At 39.6% G+C, this 15,682-nt stretch overlaps 2 protein-coding genes across 3 annotated transcripts; both read right to left on the bottom strand.

Moving 5' to 3' along the window:
* Positions 1-63: 63 nt before the first annotated feature.
* mreg (melanoregulin) lies at positions 64-2,890 on the bottom strand. The gene is made up of 6 exons (XM_046034968.1): positions 2,730-2,890; positions 2,287-2,614; positions 1,886-2,048; positions 1,406-1,496; positions 1,160-1,323; positions 64-1,032 (listed from the first exon to the last, which is right to left on the bottom strand). The coding sequence occupies exons 2-6, from the start codon at positions 2,379-2,381 to the stop codon at positions 823-825; spliced, it is 723 nt and encodes a 240-aa protein (XP_045890924.1). The 5' UTR covers positions 2,382-2,614; positions 2,730-2,890; the 3' UTR covers positions 64-822.
* Positions 2,891-3,596: 706 nt separating this feature from the next.
* stard3 (StAR-related lipid transfer (START) domain containing 3) lies at positions 3,597-14,704 on the bottom strand. Of its 2 annotated transcripts, none has more exons than XM_046039511.1 (15): positions 14,583-14,704; positions 12,701-12,939; positions 12,513-12,590; positions 11,961-12,038; positions 11,795-11,848; positions 11,291-11,441; positions 11,103-11,204; positions 10,893-10,948; positions 10,708-10,800; positions 9,816-9,878; positions 8,078-8,173; positions 7,914-7,993; positions 7,655-7,759; positions 7,439-7,532; positions 3,597-5,595 (listed from the first exon to the last, which is right to left on the bottom strand). In XM_046039511.1, the coding sequence occupies exons 2-15, from the start codon at positions 12,911-12,913 to the stop codon at positions 5,473-5,475; spliced, it is 1,386 nt and encodes a 461-aa protein (XP_045895467.1). In that variant the 5' UTR covers positions 12,914-12,939; positions 14,583-14,704; the 3' UTR covers positions 3,597-5,472. The 2 variants fall into 2 exon arrangements, with proteins under 2 accessions (XP_045895467.1, XP_045895474.1); XM_046039518.1 differs by having other exon boundaries at positions 11,291-11,408.
* Between the last annotated feature and the right edge of the window lie 978 nt (positions 14,705-15,682).

The raw sequence follows: 15,682 nt of genomic DNA, 5'->3' as shown, positions 1-15,682 counted from the left end.
AATTACATCATTTGAGGCAGCTCTGGGAAGTTTTCATACCATTGTGTGAAACTGTACTCATAACAATCTTTAGGATGGAGCTTTATTTCATCATGAACTGGACACCAGAACACATACACAAACTGCCACGCGAGTTTGGAAATCTTTCACATTTTCAGTAAACTGCTGGAGGGAAAAAAACACCCTCATGCACCACCTAAAAGTCACCTCGGTCACATACACAACCACTTTGAAAGTTCAACATACACCAACCACATTGTATTTCCAAAATGTTTAAAGCCAAATACAGACGTTAATGAGTCACAAAGTATCGAGCATACAAACACACATACTTGTGAAACTTTTAAGAAAAATCTGACATCAGATTACTGGGCTATTTATTCAGTGTGGTTACCAATCATGTGATTGAAGGAAACAAGTGCTGATAATCATAGGACAAAATATAAAGAGGCTCTGCTCAAAAGAACATCGCTACCCTGAAGGTTCACAACAGCTAAACAATGAACAGGGTCAGAACTTCATAAAAGTCTTTGGTAGACAAAAAAAAAAAAAGAGTCAGACAGTTAACGCCTCTAACATTTACCTGAAAATCTGCTAAACCCTTTTAGATTTTGACAAGAGAAAACAGAATAAGACTCAAGGTGTGCAGATGGGGGAGAAAAAAAAGATATTGTTTAGTCTAAAACTTCCAATAAGACAGCAACACTGTATGAGGCAACAGACACTTAAAGGCAAGAGCTATGCAATTCCATCATACAGGTCTCCAGGGTTGATGACTACTGCCCCCTGCCTTGCTTCTATTATTACTGCAGCCAGGAGATCTTAGGATCTGTCACTCAAGTTTCCATCTTCTCTTCCACTGTCTTCTTCTTCATCATTGGCTTGTCCATTCATGGCCTCTACCCTGGCCAGCAACAGCGGCAGGTTTATGGCAAGGCCCGGGGTCTCCTCATCAGAATCATCCTTCGGAGGATAGAAACGCCTTGCCTTTGCCAAAAAATCTTCAGCTATGTCAAGGTACAGGAGACGATCCTATGAAGAGGCAAAGAAGGAGAAGAAGTGGGTGAAGCAACCGACGCAGTGGGTGAAGCTTTAGAGATTAGTGTGAGTTCAAAGTTAATTATCACTGTGATTCCCCCTGACAAACCCCTGCTCTCACCAGGATGAATAGATATCTTTCTGGTGGTGGTTCTCTGGAGTTAAAGATGGAAGTCTCAGAGTGGAGAGTATGAAGCAGGTCACGTGCTGCTGGGGCGTTACGCATGCGGTCCTGTGAGGTTCCAGCAGACACTGTCAGCAAAGATTCTGCCTCCGCCATGAAACCTAGAGAGGAAGGCAAACCGTTTCTGGTTATCCAGTATGTAGAAGTGACAATCATTCCTACATTTCATCTGTCAAGCGTTACCTAAGTTCTCCAGGATTGTCTGCCATTTGTCTCGGACTTCACGACGGGTGTCTCTCATGGCCTCTATGTCAACACTCAGACGGCGGTAGCCCTAAACAAGAAAATGCTTTCAAAAAACTATTTTCTTTCAGCCTAGGCTACTTTCTCTAATAGGAGGGGCTGCTCTGGTCTACTCTTGTGTAACTGGACAGTTTCATCATTGTCCTGCTGACTTATGGTTTAAATAAGTGATCATAATGATTTTATAAAGCTCCAGATAAATTATGATTAATGGTTTACGTCTTTTGCACTTATTTGACACGTTTGCACCTTGTGTAAATACATTTCATCTTTTTTTGCACCAGTTAGCATGATTTTGGGTTATTTTACACTACTGTGCAAGATGCAATTGGTTTCTTTTTTCAACCTCAGATTATCGGGACTGAATGAAGCCTCGCGACTCTATTCTGTGAACGGTCTAGAAAATCCTCCCTCACATACCGAGGATCCCATGCGGGTCTTGTTCCTGGCCTGCAGCAGGCTGTAAAGGACCCGGTCGTCATCTCTCTCTGAGTGGCTTGGGTCTCCGGGCTCACTCCAAAGGTTGGTCTCCTCATCTCGACGCTTCTGGACTTCACGATTAAAATACTCCAACGGATCCTGACTGTGTGGTCGGCCAACACATACAAGCACCCAGAAGCACAATTATTACACATTCATATAGTGATACATAATATATCAGATGTAATAATAACTTACTGACTCTATAAAATACATATTCAGTGGATTATATAATTCTCTAGGTGACAAGTTGAACTGTGGATGATAACAACAGCAATACTAATTAAAGCAGTACGCTGTGAAGTACTTTTCTGTCTCTGGCCTGTCTAATGTCTTCTTACGGTACTAAAGGCTGCTTTTCATCTTCATCGTTGTCGCCAGTAGCACAGCAGCAGCAGCAGAACTGCATGCAGAACCTCTTAAAGGCTGAACCCATCTATTAAGAACAGAGTCAATTGGGTAGTAGGAGTCCACAGTGGCAGGTAATCCAGATGGAAGCTGTGTTTCAGTTCAAATGGCAGAACAACTTCCTTGGTTCTTCAAGCAAATGTCAAGTGGTAGTGACGCTGGTCTGATATGTATGAGCTAGTTTGCTTTACTCCAAAATGCCACTGTCCCCCTTGTAGATGCTCTGAAGAGATTCCTTAGAAAATTGACTTTATTCACAGCCTATATTTAAAAAACAAAAAAGATATGGCAAAGTAAGAAAAGGCAGCTGTCACAACATTTATGTGAACAACAGTTAAAAGTAATAAAACAAAGTTCAATGATCCCCAAACTCTACCTAATTTGCAGCTTCCCATTTTTCACGACTCCACATCTAGTAGAGGTTTGTTCTGCAGATCATTAGCCAGGGCCTGTCCGGGTACAGAAGCTCAGGCAGATGGCAGCCCAAGGACTGGTTCTTCTCATCAGCCTTACATGAAACACAATGAGAGCAGTGAGATGCTCGCTCTCTCATCGATTCAAAAAACACAGTAACACATCCACAGCCTCAGAAGATAAGTCACAGCATAATCATGTGAGCATTGTGTTTTGCCCCAAGGACAACACAGCTCTTCAACAGCAGGTCTTATTACACACATTACACTGTATCCAACCTACCAGTATAAGGATTATTTAATTTCAAAGTGTATAGTTACTGAGATTACTTACCATGAATCTGTGTGAATGTGGTTAAATAAGAATCTTTGAATGGACTGCTTTGAATTTCTGAAAAAAACAAACAAACAAAAAAAAACATGGCTTCATATCCATGGATTCTGTTTAAAAGTCTGTAGAGAAAAAGCAGAACTCTGGAAGAGCATCGTGAACACTGTAATGCTATTGGATAATAATGTAGAAAGTCCACAAGCCAGTAATTCTGGAGAGTTTAAGATCAAGGCTATCACGCATGTGACATAGGCTCAAGTCACAGGGTATTATTTTTCATGACATAAACACCCCTCGGATCCATCCATCCATCCATCGTCAACCGCTTACCCTGCGTACAGGGTCGCCAGCCCCAGGATCCAATGCTTGAAAATAAGTGGTGATCAGTATGAATCAGTCACCATCACCTGCTGAAATGCATTCACAGTGGGGGGTGAGGGGTAAAAACAATGTGTATCATTATGTAGATTAGATAAGTCATTGACTGACTGAAACATGGTCATGAGTTCATATATTTTATTAGATATAAGACACTGGTTAAGACTCAAAAACTGTTGGTCAGTATTCCTGTAATGGCTTTAAATTAACATGTTTGATGAATGATCTATTGAAAAATATCAAAAACTATTATTAAAGAAAACAGAAACTGAAGTACTCTTAGCAGGCTTCATTTGCATTCAGAATACTTTTGCTGAAAGTATTAAACATTGATTTACCGGCATTAAATAAATGCAAAGAAAAGGCTGACATGTAATGTTACTGTGATAAAAGGCACCAAATTACTGATCTCACCAATTACTTTCATGACATCCCCTCTGTACAGTATGTAGCTAAAATCAGTCCTGACAAATGATTCAGTTAAATCTCAATAACCAATTGTTTTTGATGTCAGAAGAAGGAATAATTTCAGACTGTGATTGCAGCATCCACCAATACCTGGGCTTACAAAGGAAAATGCCTCAAGGCCGTGTGACCATGTTGTGAGTGTGATGCGGTAAATTACCAGTCACATCATCACAGTTACGCCCATAAACGTGCTCCTTCAATGTGTGAACAATTCAGCAAAGTTGTTTCGCGCCTAATATCTTGTGAAAAGCACACGGAACAGGTGACTCTCTTTGGTTCAACTCTGCAGCCATTTGCACCAATAGCCAGACCTCAGCCTTTTGCCTGTTACCATTACAATGAAAAATTGTGATTTTCTGAGGTACATCATAACACTGAAGTGCAGACTTTGAAAGACTAACTTGACAAGCTGGAAGCAACATTTTTAAATCATCAAAAACAACATAATGCATGATGTAAGAAAACATAGGAAAACCTCACTCAGTGCTATATCTCAGGACCTGAAGGGAGGCCAGCACTAAAGACAATGGAACTCATGAGTACAGTAATAACGTTTGATGACAAATAATGAATTCAGCTATTCTACCACAAGGCCACTTCAGGTTATTGGCACAAAAGATAGCTTTAGTAAGGATACTGCAACCTAAATTATGAACATTATCTCCATGACTTTGATAATGCATTTGCTACACAGACTAACAGATGATGAAGTCCAGGCCGATCCCACTAACACTACAGCAGTATTAAAAACCTTCAGCAAATGTTGAATAAATGTTTGCTGATAGATTTTTGCACCCTGGGATAGGGGGCAATATCAAACCAAGAGGATTTCTGTGTGTGGATCAGTGGTATCTCCCTCTAGTGGTGGTTAGACTACATGTGACGTCTTTCTCCATCTAACACAGTGTAAGTAAAAGGCAATAAAATAGCTTTTACCCATTCAAATTAAGTGTTTGTTTAAAATATGGCTGTGAAGTGTGTATTTTTTTTAATTTATTTTTTTTTTTTAGGGGAGGGTGCACCAGAGAAGAATATTTAAGATGCAGTGAAAACATACACACAAAAATCGAAACAAAAGCAGCAAGTCAAAGGCTAACAATGTGTGCAGTCAGATAAGGCTCAGAGAGACAGCTGCTTCATGGCATTGCACCAGTTCTTTTGCAAGCAAGACAGATGCCCACACAGAGAATCATGTACACCCTCATCCAGGCTTTCTTATAGTAATGTCCCCCTGCCACAAGATGACTTGGCAAGTTCAGGAAACACAGATCTCATTGCACAGTGAGAGAAGCAGCAAAACACTTACAGGTCCACATGAAAATATGTATGTGATCACTCTTAAAAAACATGTTGAAGTTTATGGATGAGGAGGGACATTGTCTTTGATAACCGAATTACTCCAGTTCTCCTGTGACTAAAATGTCGCGAATGTATGGTCACACGTCTCACATCTCCTATGCTTAGAAGGGCAGTCTTATAGTAGCACACTGCTACAAAAGTGGAGAACGGCTTTAGACTTCTCTCCTGTTTTAGGTGTGGTGGTGGGAACGGTGAGAAGGCTTCAGTTCAGTGATTCGTTGACGTAAATGGGTCATGAATTCAAACATGGTGGCCGCCAGACTCTGGTGGATGAGGTAGCGAGGCAGTCGGCCCTGACGAGACACAAAAAGGGAGTGTTAATTGTGTACTTCCATTTATGCATGTGTTTTTCGGGCTCTCATCATGGCTGTATTGACAGCAGTCTCATTCTGTGATTCCACCACACTGATCCAGAATACATCTACACTGATGACATTATTTACAGATATTCATCGTTTCTGACGTTAACATTTTGCTCACAGCACTGCGGTGCCCAAGTGTGTGCGCACACACACACACACACACACACACACACAATCCATGCTATCTCAGCATCTTGATAAGCCACACCTTTGAGGTGGATGGATTATCTCGGCAAAGGACAAGTGCTCACTAACACAGATTTGTGAACAATATATAAAATAATATTTGAGAGAAATAGGCCTTTTGTGTACATAGAGAAAGTCTTACATCTTTGAGTTCAGCTAATGATGAATGGTGGCAAATACAAAAGTGTTGCGTTTATAATTTTATTCAGTATATATATATATATATATATATATATATATAAAAAAATTATAATTATTTTTATGCAAATTTTTTCAACTTCAAAACCATATAAACTTGAACGCTCACTGGAGTTAATCATTTTCAGGCGACAGGTATTTGTGTAATGAGTGAGGGTGTGGCGAAAGTGGATCACACCTTCATCATGGTGTACATGATTATTAGGTGTTACTTAAGGTAAAATGGGCCAAAAAAAGAGATTTAACTGACAATGAAAAGTCAAAATTTGTAAAATGCCATTCAGACGGATGCAAAATTCTTGAAGTAGCTAAACTTTTGAGGTGTGACTACTGGACAATCAAATGAATAGTCAACTGGGGTGCAAAAAGCACATAGAGAAGAAAAGACGCAAATTAACTGCAAAAGACTTGAGTAGAATTAAATGTGAAGCTACCAGGAACCCATTGTTCTCCAATGCCACCATTTTCCAGAACTGCAAACTACCTGGAGTGTCCAGAAGTACAAGGTGCTCAGTACGCAAGTACTCAGAGACATGGCCAAGGTCAGAAAGGCTGAAACACAACCACCACTGAATAAGATTCACAAGTTGAAGCGTCAAGATTGGGCAAAGAAATACCTGAAGACAGATTTTTCAAAGGTTTTATGGACAGATGAAGTGAGAGTGACTCTTGATGGATCAGATGGATGGACCCGTGGCTGGATCACTGATGGACACAGGGCATCACTTTGCCTCAGGAACCAGCAAGGTGGAGGAAGGTACTGTTATGGGCAGCTTTCATTAAAGATGAGATAGCTTTTTGGGCTGAAGATGGACTAAAACTCAACTCCCAAACTTACTGCCAGTTTCTGGAAGATACTTTCTTCAAGCAATGGTGTCAGAAGAAGTAGTTTTCAAGAAGGCCATTTTGAAAAGCAAAACATTTTATTTAATTGTCATTTTGTGTTGTTACACTTCCTCTAAAAAAAAAGGGAATAAACAAGTAATTTGGTAGAAATGATTTTGTCAATTTTGTTGCCTAATAAATCTGCACATTTATTTATTCTCCTGAGCAAGACAATACTCTTAGTTAAACATTAAGGTTTGGGTTCAATTATATTTTGGATTGACTGAGAGTATTGTGTTTGTTCAACAATAAAATTAATACTGACGCATACAATTTGCCTAATAATTGTGCATGCAGTGTTTATTCTAGTAAAATTACAGATTGAGTCATGTTTAAAACCTCCATTGGCTCTATTCTCATTCTATTTTTCTGCAACCTGTCACCATTTGCTACTGCAACAACCCCTTTGTAAATACAGACAATTCAAATATTAGAAAGGGAATGACCATCGCATCTTGCCAGAACAGACTAGAAAATGGTAGAACTGTAGTGTGTATTTTCTCACCTTCAAGTCTGTGTTTAGGACCCAGATAAAGGTGCAGACGGAAGGGTTACTGCTGGATTTGAGTACCACAAATCCCCCCGGACCGTTCTCTCCCCTTAGGCCAGCAATGAAAAGTAGAAGAAATTAAACTAACACAACTGCACTTTTATCAAATCAATACAATTTTCTAATTTACAGGATCAGTGACAAGGAAACCGACTAGAGGCATGGCCTGACCTGACATAGCGCCCGCTTGGAGGTTTGGCGTCGTGATCGGTTGCCATGCCAGCAGACAGGTAGCAGTCTCGTTTGCGTTCCACCCGGCGAACATTAACAAAGTCCCTAAAGGAAGAGAAATCAATCAGGCAATCAATTTACTTTATTTCAGAGCTGCAGTCCTCATGAGAGTAAGATCAAAAGACAGAACATGAGAAGAAAATATGACAGATAAGAAAAATCCATATATTGAAGCCTGCTGTACGCTCTGCTGATGTACCTTGCAGAAACTACGCCCCCTGCTGCTCCAGAGGAGACATCATATGACACCAGAGTGTTGTCATCAACCCTCTGAAGGATCTGTGGAGAAGGCAGAAAGCACTGTTGTTCGGCACAACACAACTAAACAATAAAAAAAATATATATAAATGTCAAAGTCATCACCTGGCAGGCAGAAATAGTTCTGTTCCACTGGACCATCTTCTCTGGTTGCAGAATCACCTCCTGATATACAAGCTCAGCAGGGCACTGCATAAAGGCCTGACCAAAAGCAATAATACACATCAAAAACAAGTATGTCTACAGCTGTGTGTCAAGTCCACAGGAAATATGGCATTATTTCAGAGTGGCAGTAAAATCCAATACAGCATGCACACAAAAGAAAACAGTGGGTAAAAACATGGGAAATTTGACAAAAAAAAAAAAAAAAAAATATACAAACATAACCCCTAGGATTTGATTGCAAATCCACCTGCCTATTTTTACAATTTCTGTAAGAACTGAAATAAATTTAACCAAATGTGTTGGCTTTCTGGCACAATCTTGTGCCAATTTTAACCTGTAATGGCCGTTTCAAAACCAGCTATCATGTTTACAATCAGTACTCTGTTGGAAACACCCATGTTGTATTTTCTTCTGCATCTTAACAAAGAGTTTACTGTTCCAAGACATTCTGGACTACTGGACAGCCGTTTGTACAGATGGTCTTGGGACAACAAATGGTTACAAGCAACATTCCTGACTTGCGCAATACTGTGATTTACTTACATTTTCAGTCCATTTCTCTAATTTTAATGACTGTAGCTCTAAATATTTTAGTCAAGTTCGCTAAATGTATATATAAACAGAGCAAAGCTGTATTCAACCACATTCACCAACAAAAACATTTAAGATGTTTAAATTATATTCTTAGCTCTTTTAAACTATCAAGTTAAAAGGTGCCCTTTTCTGTTTGGGTAGATAAATAGATAGAAACCAAATAAAATCAATAAATTATAAAAACTCAAGTCATTCTTATAAAATGTTGTTCAATCATTTTATTTATAGTAATAAAGTTATAATCAGTGGAGTTCTTTATTGTATTGTACCAGGCAATCACATGCCCTCAGCCTTTCCCAGCTAACTAGCTAGCTAGTTACAAAAGAGAAAGACACAGTGTTTTGCTCTTCACAGAGTTGTCTCTCTTTCTCCAAAGAACATTTTTAGAATAAACGTGCTGCAGATGTACCTCTGAATTAACTAGCTAGCTGCTGTAGTTACAACTTTGATGCTAATAAAAGAGGTTCTCAAACCTGCCTCTCTAGTTAGTTGGTGAAGGTAGTTAGCAGGTAACTGGCTTGTAATTAAGCCTTGTTAAGCTAAATAAAATAGAGGTTAGTAAGTTTTTATTTGCAGCAGACACTCTACTCTGCTCTAGGTGAAGCTAACTGAATGGCTAAATAAATCTCATAGAAGTTGTTGAGCTTGCAACTCCAGTTGCTCTGAAGCTAGTGTAACAGCACCAGGAAGTTTCTTTAATATCTGATAGTATCTACTTTAATACTCCATTAGTCTTGATTATTTCATCACTATGCCCTTTAGAAGCTAATCAAATGTGCCCTCAACTGCAAAGTGTACTTAATTCAGTTTTGGCAGAGTGCTAAAAAGTATTGTAAAATCCGCAGTGACATACAGCCAGGCCTATTCTCTACTCACCTCTGTGTTCATGTTGATCATTTTCAGATAGTTTTCAAATAAATAAATATTCATATAAAATGGTTCAAACATCAATTACTGTATGACGTGTCTAAACACGATGACAAAAGACAGCATTATGGGTCTAAATATGATTCTTCTGGATCACTGCACTTGTTTTGGCGGGTGACAAAAGAATTCACAATGAATACAGAAAGGGCTGTTGTACCTTGAGAATGAAGGTTTTTCCATGGAAGGGAATCTCCAGAGTGTAGACAGAGTCTCCCATGTCCTGATATGACACAAACTGTTAGTCTCATGATGCTTTCGCTTTCTTTTCAGACTATTCACTTAGTCATGTTACTAAAATATCTGACTTTATTAAGTCAACAAATAGCTCACGGAATCTTCTTTCTCCTTGTTGCTGTGTACAAAACATTTAATTAACCACATAGCAAATATGTGATGTATCTGGCAGTAAGTTTTACTTTTAGTACTTTTGTTAGGGTCCATCTTTGACTTTTATTTTTATCTCCCTATACTAGCTACCCAACTGTCTAAAAGGGTTTAATTTTCATTACACAGTATATCCTGACCAGTATTTGATTTTGGAGGCAGATCCTGATTTCAATTTTGGGAGTCACAACAACATAAACACAGAACTTAAACAAACAATCTTGATCACTTAGATTTTTTGTTTTTAAGAATTGTGAAGATACATACATACAATACCTCAAACCTAGCATTTCTGTACGGCAATTTTTTTTAGTTATTCAGGTGATATATACACCGATTCCAACAGATTCTGCAACTTCTTAACATTGGCTGATATATTGGCCACATCCTAATGCACAAATTTAATACCGGCTCCTGAAACATGAGCGGTTACGTGTTACTATGCAGACAGCTATCATCTATTCAGTCAGACATGCGTGAGACTGAAAACGACGTGAAGTGTGTCAGGTGTAAACAACCTGTAAGAGGCAGCAGATTGAAACTGAAGTGAAAGTGGTCTTTAGTCATGTCATGTGTCCTTAACCCTGTGTCCCAACTTAAAGGGAAAGAAGAGGCACTTCTCTATTGGGTAAATCTAATATATCGAAGCTAAATCATACACTCACATTGTTTTTTTCAAATTTCCAGTTGTCCTCCTGGGCTAGGATCTGTTCTACCACAGACATGGCTTCACGACCCTGTCTGACATACTCCTTCTCCTGGAACAAGTGAGAGGGGAAAAAAAGAGAAAGCAGAAAATCATCAGTCGAGGAGGGCTGAGTATAAAGACTCCTCAGAATGATGCAGGTACCTGTGCAGTGACAGCTCTGCGTCCAAGACCCTCCTCGTCCAGATCCTCTTCAGAGCCTGCAGAGACATGTTCAGAGCCAAACTCAATTTGTCGCTCAAATCGTTAATACACAAAAGTGTGGAAAGAATTAACCCACTAAAAAACAAAAACACAAGCTGTACTTGGGGATAATTAAACAAGAACAGGCGTATAGAGACAAGCAGACATCACCTGCGACTGATTCAGGTGGAGAGTAGAACTGTCCGTCTGAAACAGCACGGGGGTAGATCATGGGCGCTCGTTCACAGGCTGCGTTCACCGCTGCTAGGTAGGCTGAAAGGGAAGGAGAAAAACTGTTAGAAAGGACAGAAAAAGTTTTGTTAAATTGTGTTTAAACTTGTCAAGACTCTTTCCCTCACCTCTCTCATCATCGGCCTCCTGAGTGAGCACCTTAAAATCAAGGAACCAGGTCTCCAGCCAGGCCACCACAAACGAAGTGATAGGTAACACATAGCCAAAGGCATTCTGGGACAGGAGCTGCGTAGAGACAGAAACCATGTCATCCCGAAGCTATAGGGTATTAAAAGTAATACGGTATTACAACTTCCATAAGAGAAGAAGCAGCTGTACTTCACATTGGTTTACTTCCCTATTGGTGAATATAAAAAGGGAAGAGAGCTGTAAAAAGGTCTGATATAAAGAACATAATACTAAACACCTGTCAAAACGCAGATGAGAACATGTCTTTGATCAACTGCACTGCATAGAACAATAAAATCATCTAATAATCTGGTCAGACAGCTGAATACTGGCATAAATACAGAAGTAAAAAGGTTTCAGTGGGCTCAGCTGATATGCTTGCACCACATGACCACATACACATAACTGTGAAAGTGCAGTGGTGACAGGAGAGGGGCACTCACATTAGATATGATGACCTTAACAACGAGGAAGACGCTGGTCACTAGAGTGGTAACCTGTAGAGGAAGCAGGATTTAGATTTGGGTTATAATTCATGTCCAACTCTGCTAATAGGAGTTGTTACATTATTTAATGAGTGTGTGTTTTACAGCAACGGAGCTCACTTACCGCAATAACCCACCAATGCCTTAACCGAAAAGCTGCATAACCCACTTGTAGACACAGGAAACGAAACACGGCAAGTAGCTGTGACAAGGAGGAAGGACCAGAAAAGAAAAATTACCTCGGCTATTTAATGTTATCATGTGCTGCAGACATGTTGACTTGTGCTACTAGTTTCTCCTCTTGCGTCAATACATGCAGACATGTGACCAACTTTTACAGCACATTCAGAGACTATAAAACAGGCTATGTGACAATATAAGCCTGGTCTATTTGAAATACTAGACATGGATTACCTAAGATGGCTTAACATGAGTATTTGCTCATTTATGAGTGGCCAAAGCCTTTCAAACATGATAAGCTTTTGGTGTGAGAGACCTGGGTTCAATCCCCCACTGTGACCCATCCACCATTGTGTCCCTGAGCAAGACACTTAACCCCTAGTTGCTCCAGAGGCGTGCGCTTTGGATAAATAAATAAATGTAAATTACACACTAATACATTATTCTACACTGAATCCAACTGAAATGTACAGGAGACAAGGATTGACACACTTACGAAGATGTCAAAGAAGGAAGACCTGTAGTTATAATGGATGACCTCATTTTCTAAGCTCTTCCAGATTGTGCTGGCGATCTGCAGGAGAGCAGAGCAGAACAGAGTCAGAGTGAGCCTTACCCATCACTGCTGCACCACAAAACAGTGAACATAACAAACACCATGTTGATCCCAACTCTAACACCCACGTTCAGCTCAATAATCCACAGCAGGGAGATGAAGAGCAGATCAAATGTCACGAAGAGACAGAAGGTGCGGCGGACGTCAGATATGGCCCTGCGCTGTGCAGGTGGTACAAACAGGTATGGAGAAGGGAGGGACAGCGACGTGGAGTAGGAAGCGTTCAGGGAGGCAATCGCTGGAAGACTGGCCTCGAGCTCCCCGTACACTCCACCTGGCATTCCTGCGGTGAGACAGGAAACTCTCCCTGCAATAACAAGGGAGATGAAGTTGGGGTCTAAGTTGGTCGTTTTTACTATTACTGTCCTGCCAAGAAAATGGCATACGCTGTTCACTTAATATGGATGTAAAAACCCTTTAAAAGCAGCTCATACTTGGTCACTGTTTCCTTTACAATGTAGTTTGCTACAGAAGAACCTGAACAACAGAACATGTGTCACAGTTTTTGTTAAGGGCTGCCCATAAATTCATATTCTGAAGATTAAGACGGTCATAGAGAATGAAAACAGGAAGGATGGAGCTAACTGGAAACCTTAAAGCATATATATTAGATCTATGATATTATGATAATGAAACCCATTAAGAGATTACATAAGAAGGCACTGAGGGTCAGACAGAGCAGTGAATCTTGATTAAAACGTCTCTTCTCCAGCACACAGGTTTACGGCTCTCTTGCCTTCATCAGGGCAAAATCCCAATGAAGACGAGAGAGCCGAATGTTGAATAAACAAAATTACAGCAGAGGATACATTTCCCTCACTACTCTGCAGGCAGTCTCATGACTTTCCTCATCTCACCACAGGCCATTTCATCAGGTTTAAAAAATACCAAATAATCTATTTATTATGTTTTGATGTGTGTTGATATAATCTAAATAGATGAGGTTAAGATAAATGTCTTATAAAGCAAGATGTTTAAAAAGAAAAAAAAAAGTATGATGACCTCTCTACATGAAGAAGCACCATCTAATCGTCTACCAATGTTACATTTAAGCTAATGTTTCTCCAGTGAAGATGCAACTAAATATGGTGAGACTACAATCTGGACTACACAGATTATTATGTATCCTCTGTGTAGACAAACGTTTAGCGCTACTATATGTTTAAAGAATGGCCCATTAATCTGAAATGGAGGCTCAGATTTCTTTCAGATTTTTGCACTGGAGCATTTATTGAAGGCTGCTTGCACTTTCACATCAAATTATTCTTAGAGTCATTTCTTGGAAGAGAATTAGATTTATTTTTTTTGACTAACAAGTCTGACCATTGTTCACCCGGTGAATCACGATCAGCCAGTGCTGCAGTGCTGAGTGACTTTCGATTGTGTCTTGATCTAAACGTTAAACGTTATTCGTAGACAAGGACGTTAAAAAGTATCATGAGACATTTTTAACGTTAACGTTATACATTCATCGGCGTTTACCTAGGACATACTTAAATCTTAAAATAATCTGATTAAATTTATTTTTTGTGATTTCAGACCCCGTGACACCTCACCTCACACCTCAAAACAAATAACAGTGTGGCGATAAGTTACTTCACTAAGGAAGCTATCAAGCTAATGTATTTTACCCCTGTCAACCAGTGAAAAAAAACAAGACATACAGAAAATAATCACCAGGGTCGATGGCACACGCTTGTAGTTCACTACTGTCAACAAACACTGATCAAACGTAGATTAACGTTAGCTGGCTAACTATTGGTGCATGTTTGTTACCCCGGTTAGCTTGCGTGAGCTAACGTTAACTTACTGTTACCTTCGTTTGTAAGCAAGTTACTCTCGTTTGCTAACACCACGCAGATACACAGACACTGTGTCTCAAGTGGACAGCTACAGGAAGTAACGCTATGAAAGTAGAAAATAACTATAACTTTAAAGCATTAAACTCACTTGGTTCACCGCAGCAGCAGTATCATCATCATCGCCAACCAAGTCTTCCGGGCTGATTTGTCAAAGACTATTGCGGCAAGATGAATCACTACCTCCTCGGCTCCAACACGCCGAAAATCACGTGACCACATCACAGAGCGTATCTACACGTGAATGATTGATTTGAAAATGTTATTTTGGATGTATTACCGGATGTCTTAGTATATTTTGTGTCTGAGTTGATGTTTGTGCAGATGATAGTTGTCATGGGTGTATATTTATTAGTTGTCAGTGTCCTCCAGTGGTCGCATTACACCTCTACCTGTTTTAAATGTATTTTGGGTGGAAGAAAGAAAGAAACAAAATAAAGTTGAACACAATCTAAGACGGAAATAAACCTCTATAAACACTTGGAGGAAAGTATCAGACTTTCTCATGTGACGGTTGGCGGGGACAATAATAAGAGCAACAGAGACACTCCATAGCCAACCATCTCACTCATACCTACGAGAGACGCTGTGCTGCTGCCAGAAGAACCCAGTGGTGGACGAAGTATTTAGATCTTTACTTAAGTAAAAGCACAAATACCACACTGTAAAAATACTCTGTTACAAATTACTGCTTAGTTTACTTAAGTAAAAGTATAATCAGGAAAATGTACTCAGTGTAGAAAAGATTCCCGTGTTATAGTATTTATTATATCATTAAATTGTTATTTTTAATTTACTGCTGTAGCCTAGTTGTTGGGGAGGAGCTCATTTTGAAGTAATGACTATTTTCATTATGAATTCCTCCGCTGATGATTTCTCCATTTCCCGATTGATTCTTTGTAAAATGTTCTGAAAATTAAAAATGTCATCACAATTACACAGCACAAAGTGACACCTTCATAATACTTGTCCAAACCTCTACATTATAACACTACATTCAAATTATTAAAAAGAAATGCGGCCAATCTACACATTTGTGAAGCTGGAACAATGAAATGTTTTTGAATGAAAAATTACTTAAACATTTTCTGTCATCCGACTAATCGTTTCAGCTGTAAGGCCTTTTCACACGGGAAGCGACACTCCGCTATGGAACGCTTAATGCTCGCGCCTCCCATCCTACACGCTCAT

Source organism: Micropterus dolomieu, linkage group LG02, assembly GCF_021292245.1.
Source record: "Micropterus dolomieu isolate WLL.071019.BEF.003 ecotype Adirondacks linkage group LG02, ASM2129224v1, whole genome shotgun sequence".
Taxonomy (NCBI): domain Eukaryota; kingdom Metazoa; phylum Chordata; class Actinopteri; order Centrarchiformes; family Centrarchidae; genus Micropterus; species Micropterus dolomieu.
This window is presented reverse-complemented; position numbering and strand designations above follow the sequence as displayed.

What these genes read in the sequence shown, in the direction of transcription:
- stard3 (XM_046039511.1), bottom strand. Translation starts at nt 12,913, where the DNA reads ATGCCAGGTGGAGTGTACGGGGAGCTCGAGGCCAGTCTTCCAGCGATT. An exon ending in GAAAAACCTTCATTCTCAAG is followed by an intron (nt 8,174 to 9,815) that starts GTACAACAGCCC and finishes GCTTTTGGTCAG; the next exon opens with GCCTTTATGCAGTGCCCTGC. An exon ending in GGGGGCGTAGTTTCTGCAAG is followed by an intron (nt 7,760 to 7,913) that starts GTACATCAGCAG and finishes CTCTTCCTTTAG; the next exon opens with GGACTTTGTTAATGTTCGCC.
- mreg (XM_046034968.1), bottom strand. Translation starts at nt 2,381, where the DNA reads ATGGGTTCAGCCTTTAAGAGGTTCTGCATGCAGTTCTGCTGCTGCTGC. An exon ending in GAAAAGCAGCCTTTAGTACC is followed by an intron (nt 2,049 to 2,286) that starts GTAAGAAGACAT and finishes CCGACCACACAG; the next exon opens with TCAGGATCCGTTGGAGTATT. An exon ending in AGACCCGCATGGGATCCTCG is followed by an intron (nt 1,497 to 1,885) that starts GTATGTGAGGGA and finishes TTTCTTGTTTAG; the next exon opens with GGCTACCGCCGTCTGAGTGT.